Below are 17,740 nucleotides of genomic sequence, written 5' to 3' on the forward strand. Positions count from 1 at the left end.
TATGGCGGCCACATTGGGGTGAATTCCAAAGTGGTTCCATATCTGAAAATGTTCTCCATATAATATTCTATCATTCTGCCAAATTTGGTGCTTCCATCACAAAATGCACAATTGGTTTGCTATGCCGCTGCACTACTATAATTAATTAGCACAACTCCACTCCTCCATGTGGAAACACCTAAACACTTACCCGGGCATTCGACACTACTTAGATACATCGAGGTGGGTTCTTCTTCTTCGCGACACTCAGACCATGCTAATTTATAAGATTCTATCTCGACTACGGTATTTCATCGTTTACCCCCACAGACGTAACAATATATATATATATATGTATATATTTGTAATGCTTTATTACTCAAGAAAAAAACTTTATAGAAAGGTTTTATATAGTTCTACAGCATTCTATGAGTTATATTCAAATACATGTGCTGCTCGCATAAGGCATTCAGTTTGAATTAGTTACACAGTCAACTAGGCTTGCTGCTTGTGGTTGGCATGAATCACATGGCTTGAATAAGGGGAGTAGCTTTCGCTAAGTCGACAACTTTCGACTATATACTATATATAGTTGTCGACTATATATATTTCGCTATATAAGTCGCACAGTCTGCATTCATTATGTGGAGTGGCTCATGGAGTGACTGCAATACAAATCGTGCAAAAACATGCGTACAAATACTGCACATGAGATGCTGGAGGCACTCTGGGTGGCGACACAGTCTTTATGGCATCACTTGTGTCTCTGTACTCAGTGGGGCAACTTGAGGAGAAATTTCCTCCTCCCAATGGATGCCGAATGATGAAAGTTGTCTGTGCTTTATCGTTTAAATGCATCAAACAAGGAAGTAGTATGTACCATTATTTCAGTCTTTGGTTTGACTCGTCTAGTGTCAGCATCAAACCAAAGACCTCCCAGGCGCAGATTGGACGTTCGAACCATTATGCCACCGAGTATGATACCGAGTCTGGTTTGCATTAGCTATGGTTTTCTTTAGCTAAGTGTTTTTTTTGTGAGGCACATGGTTAACATTAGAGCTTGCGCTCGACAAAACTGCTCGTGGTTTGTGTTCATCAAGTGGTTTATGTTAGGTATACAGCTTGGAACAAAAGGAAGAATGAACAAGAGGAGGAAGAAGAGGGAAGGAAAAGCAATCTGCAAAACTATGTTGGGAGGTAATGGTTGTTAATGAGAAGAGAAAATATCACGGGTGAGGGTTGATTTGTGGTGGTGGTGTATTGCCAACTTGAAGGATTGGATTTGTAGAGTGGTATTGAGCAAACTGAAGAAACAGGTTGAACATGCATGGCAGTGTGTTTTGATTTTTGGAGTTTCACAAGGACGGTTGCTAGAAGGGTGTATGTGACCTGGAGGGAATGGAGATGGTCACCAGGGGTGAGAGCCACAGGTAGCGGCCTGTCGCTGGGATGTACGGTATACTGTGGAGTCATCTGTGAAGAGGAAAAGAGTGTTTTCTAGAGCATTGGAAAGGTCCTTAATGTACATGAGGAACAGGACTGGTCCCAAAACTTATAAGGCAGATGGTTTCCGCCAGGCAGGTGGTTTCCGCCAGGCAGGTGGTTTCCGCCAGGCAGGTGGTTTCCGCCAGGCAGGTGGCTTGTGTTACCAATGCAGTTTGCACAAGCCATAAGGTTTGCCTAAGGCATGTGGATTTTGTAAGGAACACAAGCTACTTGTTGTAAAACCTGCGGTTTGTGTTCACAGTGTAACCTGCGTAATGTGCATGATTTGTGTTCGGCAAGCAGCTTGATAAAGGAATTATAAATGGTAAACTTAAGAACACAAAAGTTACAAAAAAACCTTTAACAACACCAACAGTGACCTTGTAGGGTTGGCTGGGAATTTTCTTTGCCCAAACCTATCACGAACCAGCAGAACAGGTATGTCGTTTGACTGAAAGTGGTTTGTGCAGGAATATGTAATTTGTTTAGGGTGCCGTTGATAACTCACCGACTCTTTGCGGAAAACGTGATGGGATCTTTCATGTCCGCTTACCCCAATTTAATATCCATATGAGGTTATGGCACACTTTGTGACGCAACGGCCTACCTGAAAATCACCAATCAGAGTTGATAATTGAGCCGAGAATGGAACCCAAGCTTGACAGCTCAAAGGTAATTGTGCCAACTCTGCATGACCATCTTGTTGGATAGATACTTTGGATAGTCACATGACTTGGTTTGCATGAGCACAAGGTTCTTCTTTGCCATTGTTTGTTCTTCGTATTTGCACATGTTGATCTGTTTAGTATTCCTATCCGAACACATACTTCATGACGCTGCAATCTCAGTTCCAAATCCCAGATGGTGTGTTGGTTTGCCATTGTCAAAGGTGGACAGAGGTTATGTTTTGACCCCCTGTATGTCTGTCTGTGAGCAGGTTATCTCAGTTATGGATGGATTTTGGCGATACTAGGTGCGCAGGTTGGGGGACAAGGCCAAATTGTTTAGATGTTGGCGAAGATCTGGATCTGGATCTGGATCTGGATACGACAATTAAAAAAATTTCTAAGTGGTACTTCACTTTGAGAGATAGGACCAAAAACGATATATAGCATGATATTAAATTTGGGCGAAACTTGGTGAATGATTTGGGTAGGTGACAAGACCAAGCCGATTAGATTTTGGTTCAGGTAAACTGTTCAGCCTGACCCTCCCCACCCCCTCCCTCCCCATGAGCTTTATATCAGTAGAAAGTGATGCATTTTGTGTTTAGATGAATAACTTGTACTTGGGTTTGACACATTGCCTGCATTTGATATGTACTTAGTCGATTGTTTTTGGCATACAGTGAGTACAACACCTCAAATATGTACGAGGGAGGGTTCAAAAGGTTATTGGCCTATCGTATGGAACTCATACAAAAAAAACTTGGCTTGTGCAAACTTGGCTTGCGTGGTCAAATATGTGTCTGAAAAAAAAACGCATTTTTAAAATCATTGCTCAATTTTGTGATTATCATCGCTCAAACTTCCAAGATGTTGTGCTCTTGATATTAGTTTCGTGTGCTTGACCTACTTTTTGGATAGTGACCTAAATAACAAAAAAAACACCTTTTTGATCATAACTTGAATAATTTTCCTCCAATTTTCATGATCTTGAGTTTTATGTATAGAATGTAGATGAGGACACCTTTTCTTAATTTACACTCTATCCCTAAATGTTGAAGGTCAAGGTCATATAGTGGTCCGAAAAAAAATCATCGGAGGAGACTTACCCTTGGCGATATAGATATTATATGGTATTTGAAGGAAATTAAGTACATGTTGAGTATAAATGCTAAAACTAAAAAACAAAAAACTTGGGACACCAGAGGAAAGCAAGAAGCAATGGGTCTGACCAAGTTTATTATATTTCCCTTTCCTTTTCTGAAATTTGTTAGTTGGTGGTGATATCACTAATTTACTCCCAGTCATCACAGATCGCCTTGCCAAAGAGACATGGCATTGTGTGCGGAAAATGGCTTTGTGGTTATAATGACTGGTCTGTACATAATTCCCTCTTAGCAAAGTTTACAACTGCGACTGAATTGGTATGTAAAATATTTATCTCACATCACCGATGTTCATTGCTCACCTGGGTTGCCATACGTGGGTGAGGCCGTGCACCACCGGGGTAACGAGAAGGCATGAAAGGCTGGACGCAAACCCACACACAAATGGCACATTAATTTAAACACACAAATATTCATTTATATCTGATAATGTAACTTTCTTAACTCTCCAAGAGTGGAAACCTGACTTTTGGTAAAATGAGCAACAATATTGCGATAACCAAGACCATTTTGCCAAGTCACACTTACTATGAAATTAGACAAGTACCCGATTCTGCAAATTGAGTTCTTACTAATGCAAATAGTTTGTACATCATGAGGATGTACATGGATTCATTTGATCGTGTGGAGTGTCTGCTGGTTGTATCATTACTGAGGAAGATGCTGATGCAGTGTGCCCCCATAGGGTGTGGTCGACAATACCTGAGATCGGCAATAGAGCTAAATGGTGTTCAGCGGTCAAACACACCTGCCCGTGATGTCCCATCATGGGAGGGGCATTGGGAGTATGAGAAGGAGGCGGGTGTCCGTGAGGAGACATCTGGGAGCCTGGTGGACCCTGTGGTGATACAGCATTGCATGCATTTATTTTAACTCACTGTGACCCAAATGTTTAGTCACAAAATGCCTTGAAGAAGAGGAAGAAGTTATTTTAGTGGAAGCACAATTGCAAGTACCGTACTGTACATGGATCGTATCTATATGAATAATGCAAATGGTGCAAACTGGCAATATACAAATGGTAATGAAATTGCAAAAGAAAATCGAATAATGTCAAGAAATGACATAAAATAAAAGGAAATCAAAGAAGGAGGAAGAAGAGGGTGACACGAGGAGTTAGAAAATGAGAGGAAGAAGAGTTATTAAGCAAATACAATGAAACAAAGGCAATGTTTGTATCAAAGGTTTAAAGTTAACACAAAATGAACACAAAATTTATTTTGCATTACAATAAAGATTTTTTTATCTGCTTTAAATTGTTCATTGTTTGTGTAAATTGCCCATTCCTTCGGGTAAATAATTATAGGAGTCTTATTGTGTTGTTGTCGACCATTGAAGTCATATTTGCAAAAACAAGGTATCCTACAGATAAAATAATGTAACATGGTTTATTTTAATCCCCAAATTCCTTTTTTCAAAGATGCTCATTTATTTTGCCTGCACAATTAAATGTAAAATAAATTGTGTTTGAAAAAAAAAATTGTAGTGGAAGAAACTACAGTACATCCCAAGCCAGGGAGATTTATAAGAGAGAGACCACCCTTTCTGGTTCCCAAATGACGAAAGTGCCAATTCTTGAGAACAACAACAACAACAACATGTATTTTAAGGCCATTTTCCCTGCTAGAGCGGGGGTTAGCCTTGCGGTCCCCATGACAATCTTCTCCATTTTGCCCTGTTTTCTGCATCTCTCCTTGTTAACGCCCTTGCCCGCATTTCTTTTTCCACCATCGTTAGCCAAGTCTTTCTCGGTCTTCTCCGTCCTCTACTTCCTTCTACATTCATTTCCATCACTCTTCTCAATCAGTCACTTTCATCCTTCCTCAACACATGACCAAACCATCTCAACCTGTTCCTCTTCACAGCATCAATCACAGGCTCTATTCCCATCATCTTTCGCATTTCATCATTTGTCTTCCTCTCTCTCAACGATACTCCGCACATCCACCGAACCATTCGCATTTCCATCCTTTCCAGCCTTCGTTGCTGCTCTACATTCATACCCATGACCCATTCATGACCAATTCTTGACAACAAAGTAATGAATTGTTCCTGAGTGTATATTTAATTTCTATTGATTCATGACATCCTTAAAAGTTAGTGAAATAAACCTAGTGACTGTATGAAGGCTCCTCATGTCAAAGCGAGGTCCTCCTTCAACATCCTCGGTCCCAAGATCCAGTCTCAATGTCAAAGCACCGACGCAGATGCTTGAGATTAAACTTCATGCATAAAACTTTAATTCCAAGTGGTATTTTCTGAGCTTGAACATCCAGTTGCATCAAAAGAGCAGAGCAGGTTAATGAAGAACAGGTGAGCTCACCTTCCTAATAGGAGGCTTACGTGAGGTTAAGATATGGTGTAATATGACACCCGTGATAAGGCAGCAGGCAAGGAGTTTCCTTATGAAAAATTCTCTTTCCTCAATTGATTGATGATACAAGCAGCAGACTTTAGCCAAATTGGTGTATTGATCTGGAGGCGTGACAACACCCGCATCGAAGGGGAATGTTTTTGCAGAGGAACCGCTCTGCAGAGGAACCCATGCTACTGACATTCTGTGATAAAATTAAGGTGGAAATCTCATATTATTCATGCCCATAGGACTAAGGCAGGCAAAATGAAAGCTCAAAGTGCATACAAAGTCAATACAACAAACTATTTGTTTTCATGTTATCTCCAAAAATGTCAGGCCTTGTTTCCAGCCTCCCAATTAAAGGCAGCCTTCCAACATTTTTCATTTCTACCCGGATTGCCGCACTTCCTGGCAGCTTTATCGATCTCCATTAATTCCACTCAATTTTCAAATCATTTAGTAGCTTTGCCAATGTGCAAGGCAAAGAACTCGATCATGAATGTATGGCGTCACCGTTTGCACGTGTGGGTGAAAAAAAAAAACGTAACCTGTCAAGTTCAATTAACATTTCTGGCAGATTAACTGCAATTTCAAGTTACTTCTCTCTCGCCCTCAATGAATATATTGTCACGCACAGGAATTGAAAGTAATTGAGTGCACGTGTAACCTTATATTATTACCTTAACCTTTTTCGATTTACAGCTACAATCACACCCTTCTCTGGATTCTGCACACAATGGTAAAATTTCATCAAATGCTTGAACCTACATATTATGATGGAGCCCTCTTTAATAGTTAACTGACAAAGATATCTCCTCGCAAGAGTGAATGAAATCTGGCCAATATAGATTTTTGTCTGAAAATATCTAAAAAAAACATCTATCTGGCAGTGAAAATTTTGTCTTCGACCGACTCCTCCCCGGCCTTGCTCCCCCTGCTCTATCTGTGCTCTGTCCCCCAAATATTCTTTCAGGACACACAAGATCTGCCTGCAACCCTCTTTTGGTTAAACTGCCAAAATCAAGACTTTCTGCTCACCTTCACTCCTTCATTCCTCTTTTCTCCCACCTCTGGAACAAACTCCCTCACTCTCTTCAATCCCACTCCACCCTCCAGGTCTTTAAAACAGCTTTTTACCACCATCTCATATCTTACACCATCCCAAACCTTGATCTTTTCTACCGCCGTTAATACATTCCAAATCCACCTTTCTCAAATCCAGTTTTCTTTCCTGAAACTCCCTGTAGTGTCCATCTTGTTAATCCCGTGTACCACGCCCGGGCCATCTCTCTTCCACAGATCTCCTGATGTCCCTTACTACACTGTTGTGCTTCTCCCCCCTCTTGTCTCCCTCTCCCTTTATTATGTTTCATGTGTGTTTCTGATTATGTTTATGCTTTTGTGTTTTATGTGTTAGCTCTTACATGAGCTTTGTTAGCTCTTACGTGAGTTAGCTCTTACATATACTTTGTATACAAAAATAAAATATTTTAAAAAAATTTATCTGGCAGTGAAATTAGAATCTGGCCAAAAGACATTTTTTCCCCTTCATTATACAACTAGATGGTATTCATAGAATACTTACCCTGCGCAGTCAACTTGGTGTGAGCCAACTCTTCTATTTTTGAACGTTTCTTTTTTTGATCCAATATGGCTGCCAGACCACGTGAGCGATGACATCATAAATTTATATTCTCTAATATAATTGTTGCATAGATCACGCTCAATACATTTCAAACTGATCAGACTAAGCGTTGTCCCTGTCGAATTATGACGTCATAATTATGGCACCAATGACGTCATCGTTAACAACACCTATTCCCCATATGGAGTTATTTACAATGCAATTTTTCATAAATGCCACGTTTCAATTTTTAAAATGCTGACACGGCACACACTTTTACTTTACTGAAATGCAAACACAAATGTTATATTTTCGTCAAAAATCGTCAGAATTTCGCCAAATCTGTTTTGGTCGTGTATTAATATACCACAGCGATTGACAAATCTGAAATCAGAATTTTATTTGAGTTCAAAATGACCCTGTGAGGTCGCTCCGTACTTTGCCTGCTCGTCATGTGCAGTGTGCTAATTAATTCCATGCCAACTCCAGAGGACTCTTCTTCTTCACGCAATAACAACTTCTAGCTTCCAGACCGTACATCCAATGATCTTGACATTTTGCACACTTGTTACACTTCATTACCACTACTAAAATATAAAATTTCACGTCGATCAATGAAGCGGTTCAAGAGTTATAAAAATTTTAATATTTACGTTTAATTATTTTTATCTGCCAAACCACGTCACCTATCGCAAATTCCAAAAGGAAATTTTAGCAGACTGATATGCTGAACACATCTGTGAAGTTTCCCCTCGATAGGATAAAAAATGAGGGAGGAGCTAGGTTTTAAACGTTTATGCTTTAAAACGTCATAACTCCGAAACCATGTGATGCATGATGTCATGCTCGCTGACGTTTTTCTTTGTCATGGGTATACGATTCTGCCTGCAAAGCTTTGCCTCGATCTGTTCAGTCGTTTTGGAGAAAATTGGATTTTTGTGGTTTTTCAGGCTTTACACTCAAAACAATATGGTGGCCGAACCACGTGACCTACGACGTCATTATAATTTTATTTCTGCATAAATTTATACCGAGAAGATGCTCAATAAATTTTATCCTGATCGGATTAAGTTTTTTACTTGTCGAATTATGACCTCATAACGGCGGCACCTATGGCGTCATCATTCACATATGTTATTCCGCATGGAGAGTTCTTTGCAATGAGACCTGTCTCAATTATTTCTATGCAGCGGTTTTTTGAGATATAGAGGTGCAAATTGTTTTGGTTTTCCAAGATGGCGCCCATACCACGTGACCTGTGACGTCATAATATTCGCTAAAATATTCTACAGGAGGCCCTCTTATGGTGAAAATTTCATGTGAATCGGACCAACGGTTGCCGAGAAAATGAATTTTTAAAATGCTGACACGGCACACACTTTACTTTACTGAAATGCAGACACGCACGTACGTACGTACCCGAATGCTTAACTCTGCATTTCGCTTCGCCAGCGCAGGGTAATTACCAACATAATGGCCAGCCATGTAAGAATAGCTAATTGCAAGGACTAAAATAAAATTTACATTCAACTGTAAAATAAAACAATATATCTGGCTCTTTTGTACCAAAAAGGGGAAAAAACAAGTACAGATACATTCAAAGTACACCGCCCCCATGCCAAATAAATAAATAATATCCTCCAGTATGCGGCATAGCCGGGGAGCCTCGGGCCTCGGGAATTGGGAGGAGGTGTACAATAATTGATTGATTAATTGCTAATAAAAATCAATAAACATTATTCGTAAAATAATTTCTTAATCAATTGGCTAATAGCATACCTCAACCACCAGTGTTTCATTCGAAGCTGTAACTTTTTGAAAATTAATTAAATAAGTAATTAATTGAAAAAATAATGAATTCATTTGATTAATCAATAAATGATAAATCTATTCATTGATTAATCAATCAATCAAAAATATCCTTTATAGCCGCATCACTTGGTCAATGTCATGTCCGAATATCAGCTTCCTGGCACAAAAGGTGCCTGAGATATTGCCCAGATTTTATGGACAGATGAGACCAAGATAAACCAAGATAAGCTCCCCCAAAGTGATGGAAAGGTGAAAGTGTGGAGAAAGGAAGGAACTGAATATGATCCAAAGCATACTACCTCACTAATCTTTATTGATGGCATAGCTAATGATGGCAACAGCAGAATTAATTTAGAAGTGTACAGAAACATTTTGTCTGCCTATGTACAAGAAAATGCCTCCGAATTCATTGGGCGGCACTTCACCATGTAACAAGACAACGACCCAAAACACACTGACACGCAACCATTGAGTTTATCAGGGGGGAAAAAGTGGAAGGCTTTTGACTGGCCAAGTCAATCTCCTGATTTAAATCCAATGGAGCATGCATTTCACTTCCTGAAAAGGAGACTAAAGTCAGAAACCCCCCAAAACAAACAACAACTGAAAATGGCTGCAGTAAAGGTTTGGCAAAGCATCTCAAAGGAAGATGCAGAGAGTTTGGTGATATTGATGGGTCACAGGCTCAATGCAGTTATTGCATGCAAGGGACCTGCAACCAAATACTAACAATTTTACTACTTTAGTTTACTTTAAGTTAATCTGTTGCAATACTCATGCTTAACTAAAATGGGGGGGACGGGGACGGGGGACGGATCGGAACATAAAAAGTGCTATTGTCCTTCCGTGCTAAAGCATATATGTATAGAAATACCAAGAAATAAAAGATGACCTTCTGTACTCTTTCCTCATATTCATCTTTGATGTCAAATCCAAATTTCTTGAGTATACAGCATTAATAACAAATTTGAGTTCACTGTTCCAATTCTTATGGAGGGCTCTGTATACATGTTAACAAACCAAAAAGGCCTAATATAAACGAGCTGAAAAACTATTTGAAAAGTTAAATTAGCTTTAAAACGTAAGATGCGATGAACTCCAATCATCAGCAATTCCCTCTATGATAAAGAAAGTCAGTGACACAGCCTTGCAGTTGGCAGACCATAGGATCTGGGTGTTCTTCCAAAACCTACTGGATCGAAGTCGATGGCACGCCATCACAAATCCCCGAGCTTCCCACCGAAAGCAAAGTTGAAAGATGGCAAAAAGTTCCACCAGAAATGACCCAATGTCAAATTTTGAGTTAAAAAGCTTTGTTCCTACCTCCAGGAGCATGAACGGGGTTCAAATCTAAAAAGTTGTTACATATTTAATGCGTCCCCTTTCTATTGCATATAGAAAAGGTCATTCAAATTGTTTTTTTTTATGTGCCTGTACTTACATTTTTTGGTATTTGACCTTTTGACCAAGGCCCGAAAGGATGACGCCAAGTTGATACTGCTCTCTTACCTTATTGTCACATGGTGATCATAATTACCAAGTTTGGTGAATTTCTGCATAACTGTTTAGGAGTAGCTAGCATGACAGACGGCCAGACAGATTGATGCAGCCAATTGCAATACTCGCCCGTTTTTGTTTCTTTTAAAGTGTGGGGATAATCACAACTTACTTTTTCATTCTGCTTTACTTTTTCAAATTGCTCTCTTGCAACCTCTGGAGTGAAATTTAGTTGTTGCTCATAAATGGCACTTTTAATCATCCTTTTGCTCTATAAATGTGATCAATTCTACAAAACCTTATGAGCACTGCTTTACATCCTATATTGCCTGCAAATTTTAGAAAAATACCATCATGACAACCACACAATAGACCATACATTTATAAGAGACGAGCGTGGATTGGCTCGCTACGCTCGCCTGACCACAAATTGTGACAGAGGCACAGGCTTGTGACCTCCGCCACTGAAGGCTGCGTTTTCATCCCTGTCCCTTTACCTGTTTGTTATGTCTGTCTGTCTGTCTCATATGTCGATCTGTTTCATTACTTGCGAAAACCGAAGATTTTTCAAGTATACTGGTTAGTCTCTTGTGCGTTATTCTGTCTGTTTGTTACTTGCCGGAATAGATTCCGGCAAGTATGTTGGTTGGTTGGTTTGTCTGTCTGTCTGTCTGTCTGTTTGTGCGCAGTACTACATCTACATCGTTGCACAAAGCTTCGCCATACTTTACACACATATTTGCTTTGCTCTGGAATAGACTGTGCCCAATTTTTAACCCTCTAGGGTCACCCAAAGGTCACCCAAAGGTCAAGGTCACCCAAAACGTGAAAATCGTGACCGCAGCGTAAAGCCGGGGCGTGGCGAAGTGATACAGCGGAAGGACTCGATGGTTTAAATGAAGCCGCAATGAGGCGGATTTTCATTGGGACCTTCATCCTGATTTCGTTACCTCCACCACCAAAGGTGGATGGAGGTTATGTTTTCACCCCTGTCTGTTTGTCCATTTGTTACTTGCCGGAATAGATTCCGGCAAGTATGTTGGTTGGTTGGTTACTTGCCGGAATAGATTCCGGGAAGTATGTTGGTTGGTTGGTTTGTTACTTGCTGGAATAGATTCGCCGGAATAGATATTGGGTGGTGAGGGGGCTTGAAGCCAGATTTTAATCTTACAGCCGCCATGTTGGTGCTTGCCGTTACTGCGATGCGAAGCGAAAGACGCCTCAGAGCTGTCACATTCACAATCGCTATGTCGTATGTACTCCCGATACGTGTTTCCTTCATTATAAAAACTACCAAGTCAACAGTTAAAAGGATTTTGAGCCGATAAGTGTTACGGCCTTGGCAAGATCGATGGAGACAGCGATCTGTTAGCTTATACACCGCCCAAATAGTTATGTGGAATTCTCTCATGTAGAGATTAAACCGACGTCGTTTGAACTTTGGCAGAGGTCATTATTTACTTTTAATTATGTTTATGTACGAATCAAAAATAATATAATTGGTTTTGGGTCGTCCTTTCTGCATATCTCGTGGGATTGTGTATTGGAGAGACGACCATGATGGCAGGGAGTGGTTGGCAAATCAAAAAAACAAAAGTACATTCCGGCAAGTCCACGGTCTCTGACCAATTTTTCATCTGTTTGTCTGTCTTTCGTCTACAGGTCACAATTTTCAACCGATCTTCACGAAACTTCACCAAATGATAGAGTTGGTCATAAGCAAGAATCCTTTCCTATGCCATCTCCAGGCGCTGCATAACGTTATTGCCAGGCACCGAAGGGGGCTCAGCAATGACGCACGCTGAAAGGGAGTACTCAGTTTTCACTCTGGTTGTTTGTTTTCTTGCTTTCTTGTTTTCTTGGTTGTCCGGGCGATATCTCAGCCATCCTTTGAGCTAGGAAGCTGAAATTTCGGCACAATCGTGAGCATGCACTTTGTCAAAAACGTTATTTTTTGTTTTTTCATTAATCAATTAATTGATGAGTTATTTAATAATTAGCGATTAATTAAGTACTTATTGATTTCCTTTCTCTTCTGGCCATAATCTCAGGCACCTTTTGAGTTAGGAAGATGATATTTGGACATGACAATGACCAAGCGATTTGGCTGTCAAGGCTATTTTTGATTACTTGATTAATCAATTAATCAATTAATTGATTAATTATTTAATTATTCGATTAATGACGATTTTTTTTTTTTATGTTACAGATTCTGATGAAATGGTGGTGGTTTACGTGTTCTATTAGCGAATTGATTAATTATTTCACTTTTTATGATTAGTATTTATTTATTTTCATTATTAATTATTTGTTTATTTTATTTCTCATCTGGGCAATATCTCAGGCACCTTTTGAGCTAGGAAGCTAATATTTGGACATGACAGTGACCAAGTAATGTGACTATAAAGGATATTTTTGATTTATTGATTAATCATTTAATCGAATAATTATTTATTGATTAATCAATTAATTATTTAATTTTTTTATTAATGACTTATTTAATTAAATTTCTAAAAGATACATCTTCGGATGAAGCACTAGTGGTTTAGTTATGCTATTAGCCAATTGATTAAGAAAATATTTTATAATAGTCTTTTATTGATTTTAATTATGCAATTAATCGATCAATTATTATTGTACACCTCTCCCTCCCAATGCAATCTCTATGAGCTGCACTGCGGTATTGCCGGACGCCGGAGGCACCCCGGCAATGCCGCGCTGTAGGATATTTAATTATTTGGCATGGGGGCGGTGTACTTTGAATGTATCTGTACTTGTTGTTTTTGGGGTCAAAACGTCAATAGGTCAACCTAGGCCTAAGGTCACCAACTTTGTCAAATTTCTAAAATCCTCAATTTTGATCGAATTGACTTTAAATTTTAAGAGGATTTGAATATATGGTCACTAATTCAACCACCAACTATTTGTGAGGTCAACATAGGCCAAAAAGTCAACATAGGCCAAAAAGTCAACATAGGCCAAATTTTTAAATCCTCAATTTCCATCCAATTGACTTGAAATTTTAAGAGGATTTGCATATGTGGTCACTGAATTCAACCACCAACGATTTTTGAGGTCAACATAGGCCAAAAGGTCAACAAATGCCAAATTTCTAAAATCCTCAATTTTCATACAATGAACTTGAAATTAGAAGAGGATTTGCATATCTGGACACTGAATTCAACCACCAAGTATTTTTGAGGTCAACATAGGCCAAAAGATCAACATAGGCCGAATTTCTAAAATCCTCAATTTTCATCTGATTGACTTGAAATTTTAAGAGGATTTGCATACCAGGTCACTGAATTCAACCACCAATTATTTTTGAAGTCATCATAGGCCATCAACTTCTTTTAGGGATTTCGCAAGTATCGTGCTATACACGACATATTTCTTGCTTGTTTGTTTGTGAGTGCAATAACTCACAAACGCTTTCAGCTATCTTCGTCAAACTTTAACAGACTATTCTAAAGGACAAGAGTGAGGCTATGAATGTTGTTTGACTATATAGGTTAAAGGTCAAGGTGACAGTGATGATTTTCATCATACCTGTCAGGCTACCTACCGCCTGACGCCTTCTTTTTATAACGTGCTTTTTATGACTTATTTTTTATGACATTCTTTTTATGACATACGTCAGTCTGTCTTTGTTTGTTTGTATGTATGTTTGCTGTGAGTGCGATAACTCGCGAATGCCTTAAGCTATCTCCGTCAAACTTCAGTAGAGGATTCCGAAGGAAAAAGTGACAGTGTGATTCTAGATAGTGTGTGTGTGTGCATATGTGTGTGTGTGTGTGTGTGTGTGTGTGTGTGTGTGTGTGTGTTTGTCATGCTACTCTTCCTACAATTCTGGGCTGATTACATCTAGGTATACTACATAAGATCAGTATGACCCCAATTAGTGTATAGGGGTGTTTTATCTTTGTTGGTGGTCTTGGGGGGCGGGTGAGAGTGGGGGTAGCTGTGGTAAAGGGATGCCAATTCTATATGTAAATGTGTATTGTGTAGCACCGCTCCAGGTGGGTGTTTTTTTGAATTACGCAGGAAGAGGTATTTTGGATTACACGTTTGAATAAGGATAATAACATAAGCCCCCTGGCCGCTCCCCTAGGGAGTGTGTCTTTCTCGTGATCCAAATTTATATTATCTCATACTGATTTGTAAGTTAGTTCAAAGTATTATTTCATATGTAGATAGTTGCAACTAGAATCTCTCTTAGGTGCAGTTGGAATCCATCGCTGATTAATTCATCTCTAATATGATCATAAAAAAACATTTTTGGGGGATTTTTTGAAAGCAAAGGTAACGAATTTTTTTTTCTTGTGGTATAATTTAGTTATTCTATTTTATCACAAGGAATAAATGTAATTTGTTTGGGGTTCTTTTCTTCTGGGTTTGACATTATTACCCTGCGATTGCAAAGTGAAAAGCAGGGTTGGCATTCAGTTGTGCACTTATGTATGGTGTACATGTGGCATGTGCACGTGCGGCGTGCGTGTCTGCATTTTAAAAATCAATTTTCTCGGCAACCGTTGGTCCAATTCACATGAAATTTTACCATAGGAGCACCTCTGCCTGTATAATTTTTTATGCACAATTATGAGGTCATAGATCACGTGGTACGGACGCCATCTTGGAAAAACATTACACCTCTATATCTCCAAAACCGCTACATGGAAAAAATTGAAACATGGCTCATTGTAAAGAGCTCCACATGGGGAATAAGTGTTGCTAACTATGACATCATTGGTGCCTTAATTATGATGTCATAATTCGACAGGGACAACACTTAATCTGATCAGTTTGAAATTTATTGAGCATGATCTACACTACAATTATATTAGAGAATTTAAATTTATGATGTCATCGCTCACGTGGTCTGGCAGCCATATTGGATCAAAGAAAAACAATGTTCAAAAACAGAAGAGTTGGCTCACACCGAGTTGAATGCGCAGGGTAAGTATTCTATGAATACCATCTAGTTAATTTATGTGTTTGTTGTTGTTTTTTGTTGTTGTCCTCCTCCTTTTCCTTTTACATGGGGTAAGGTGTTAATACTGTACAATCATTTTTTGCCTGGGTTTCCATGATTTGCGAAAGGTAAACAATGCGTTCAGCACAAATGCTGTGAGCAGTAAAAACTTCAATAACTGTGATGCAAACACCAGGGGGTGCAAAGGAGCTATATTTACAGCAAGTTGTGGTTAATTTGGGATGAATGGCCAAATCCTGTGGCCTTCCAAATATTGGTCTATACGTTACTTGCTTGTATATTCGCACAGAGGACTGACTGCTGCATTCGTCACATTATGCTTTCTTAAAAGTTATTTACCTTCCGTCATGGTTAAACCAACCTGAAAAAAAAAACCTTCGAGGGATGATTAACCTGCACAGTTAACAATAAATTAACTTGTGTAATCTTTGTCATTTCGTTCGTGCAGTGACTTCACCTGCACGCAGTGATGGAATGTGGGTGCCCCACCGCTTAGGTCACACCAGGGGAAGCGCTGAGGGAAACCCTGGATGAAAAAGAATGCGGAAATCCTGGAGTGAGAGGTGAAAGGTGAGAAGTGACACAGATGAAAGGGAAAAAGGGAATACCAGGGTGAGAGGTAAGACGCACCAGGAGGAACTGCTATATAGAAGTGAGGAATGTGAGCAAGTCGCTGATGTTTTGGGCTCGGAATGCCGATCACAGGAAAAGACCAACAAGATGTGAGGACTGTCTGATCATCCACTGTAAGGAATTTTTCACCACAGCACAGAGGAATTCTTCACTGCTGGCAAATATGCAGTGCGGTTTGGGATGACGCAACAGTACAAGAAAAGTCATGCTCAGGATGTGGACGAGTGAGTGGGGTGCACTGAGTGTGAGTGGTAAAGGGACTGAGCAGTAGCACGGCAAGAACTACATCTTTGGAGTGAACCTGTATGCTCAGGGATAAAGCATAACGTTTAAGGAAGTAAGTTTAAGCACAGAGATTGGCACTCCTCGGGTGTTGACCTGTGCATGCGGGAAAACCAAGGCAAGTGGTCAGGGCAAGTGGTTTGCAAAGTTAAGGAACAAACGGTGTTGCAAAGTACTGGTAGCGCACAAATTCAAACAGGATTTTGCATGTGGAGCCACAAATGTGCTTTGGCAAGGTTGCCATGTCTGAATCGTGTGATGTGGATCATGACTACAACAGCAGAACGTGGAGAGGACTAGAGCCCTCAGACGATACTCCTGTTCTCCTTGCCCCACATACCTTGACTTTGGACTCCCTTATTTATGTCCCCTTTCATAGCAATACTTACTCTGTCCCAACTGAGTGCGAGTAAGTGCAGTTTGTTGAATTCTGGCTGGTCTACGTTACATTAGCACCTCATGACCGCAGCAGTAGAGGAGGGTATCAGTTTCCTGAACTCAAAAGTTTGTTTGCCTAACATTTAAACGAAACAATGAGCAACACTAGAGAGTTCATAGAACGCGATACCCCACACAGTGTTTAAGTATATACAGTACTTCAATGTTAATGCAATAGGAATTTTAAAGATCGTTAAAAAATCCGGAAGTTTAGCGCTATTGAAGCACTTATACACCACCTTATACACCACCCCATATAACATTTCCAAGTACAGGACTGCAAAACTTTAGGTTCTTGAAAGTGACAAGAAGTCAATTTGTGTTCTACTGTGTTCAAGTATATAATTCAATTCAAATAAAATAAGTATTTTTAAAGTCAAATATAAATAAACTAATTCTGGGGTTTTACCGCCATTTTATGCAGTGTCTATCACATCGCCCTAACTAACTTAATACATTAGTTATTCGTGCCTGTTGTTGATGTCCTTTATAACATCCTTAAAAACAGTAAGTTTCCTGTTTGGAATGATTTTCAATTCTGTTTGACCGCCGGACAGGCAGACACACTAAAATGTCTGACTCCTGTCTGCGCATGTGCGATCGGGACGAGTTCAGAGACAAAGTACTGATAAACGGCAGACTTGTCTTCTGATTCATGTACAAAATACAACATTTAATTTTAAAAAATTGATGATCGATCATAAACTGACGATCAAATGATAAGAGCGACAGAGCCACAATCTTAACCTCACTTTTTGCTTCACGTTCACAAGGTAATAAACTGCATTGAAACTAAAGAGACTTTCTCAT

General features: G+C 39.5%; 1 protein-coding gene across 2 annotated transcripts in view; it reads right to left on the reverse strand.

Annotated features, from left to right (window-relative positions):
• The window catches only part of LOC137424069 (single-stranded DNA-binding protein 2-like), a 219,290-nt gene that overhangs the window by 73,137 nt on the left and 128,413 nt on the right, over nucleotides 1–17,740 (reverse strand). For both annotated transcript variants that reach the window (XM_068111539.2, XM_068111545.2), the window contains exons 5-6: nucleotides 4,044–4,133; nucleotides 3,598–3,657 (exon numbers count right to left, since the gene is read on the reverse strand). In XM_068111539.2, coding sequence (XP_067967640.2) covers nucleotides 3,598–3,657; nucleotides 4,044–4,133 — 150 coding nt within the window. The remainder of the gene's footprint in view (nucleotides 1–3,597; nucleotides 3,658–4,043; nucleotides 4,134–17,740) is intronic.

The sequence above is a fragment of the Myxine glutinosa genome, chromosome 1, assembly GCF_964187855.1.
Source record: "Myxine glutinosa chromosome 1, kmMyxGlut1.1, whole genome shotgun sequence".
Lineage (NCBI taxonomy): Eukaryota > Metazoa > Chordata > Myxini > Myxiniformes > Myxinidae > Myxine > Myxine glutinosa.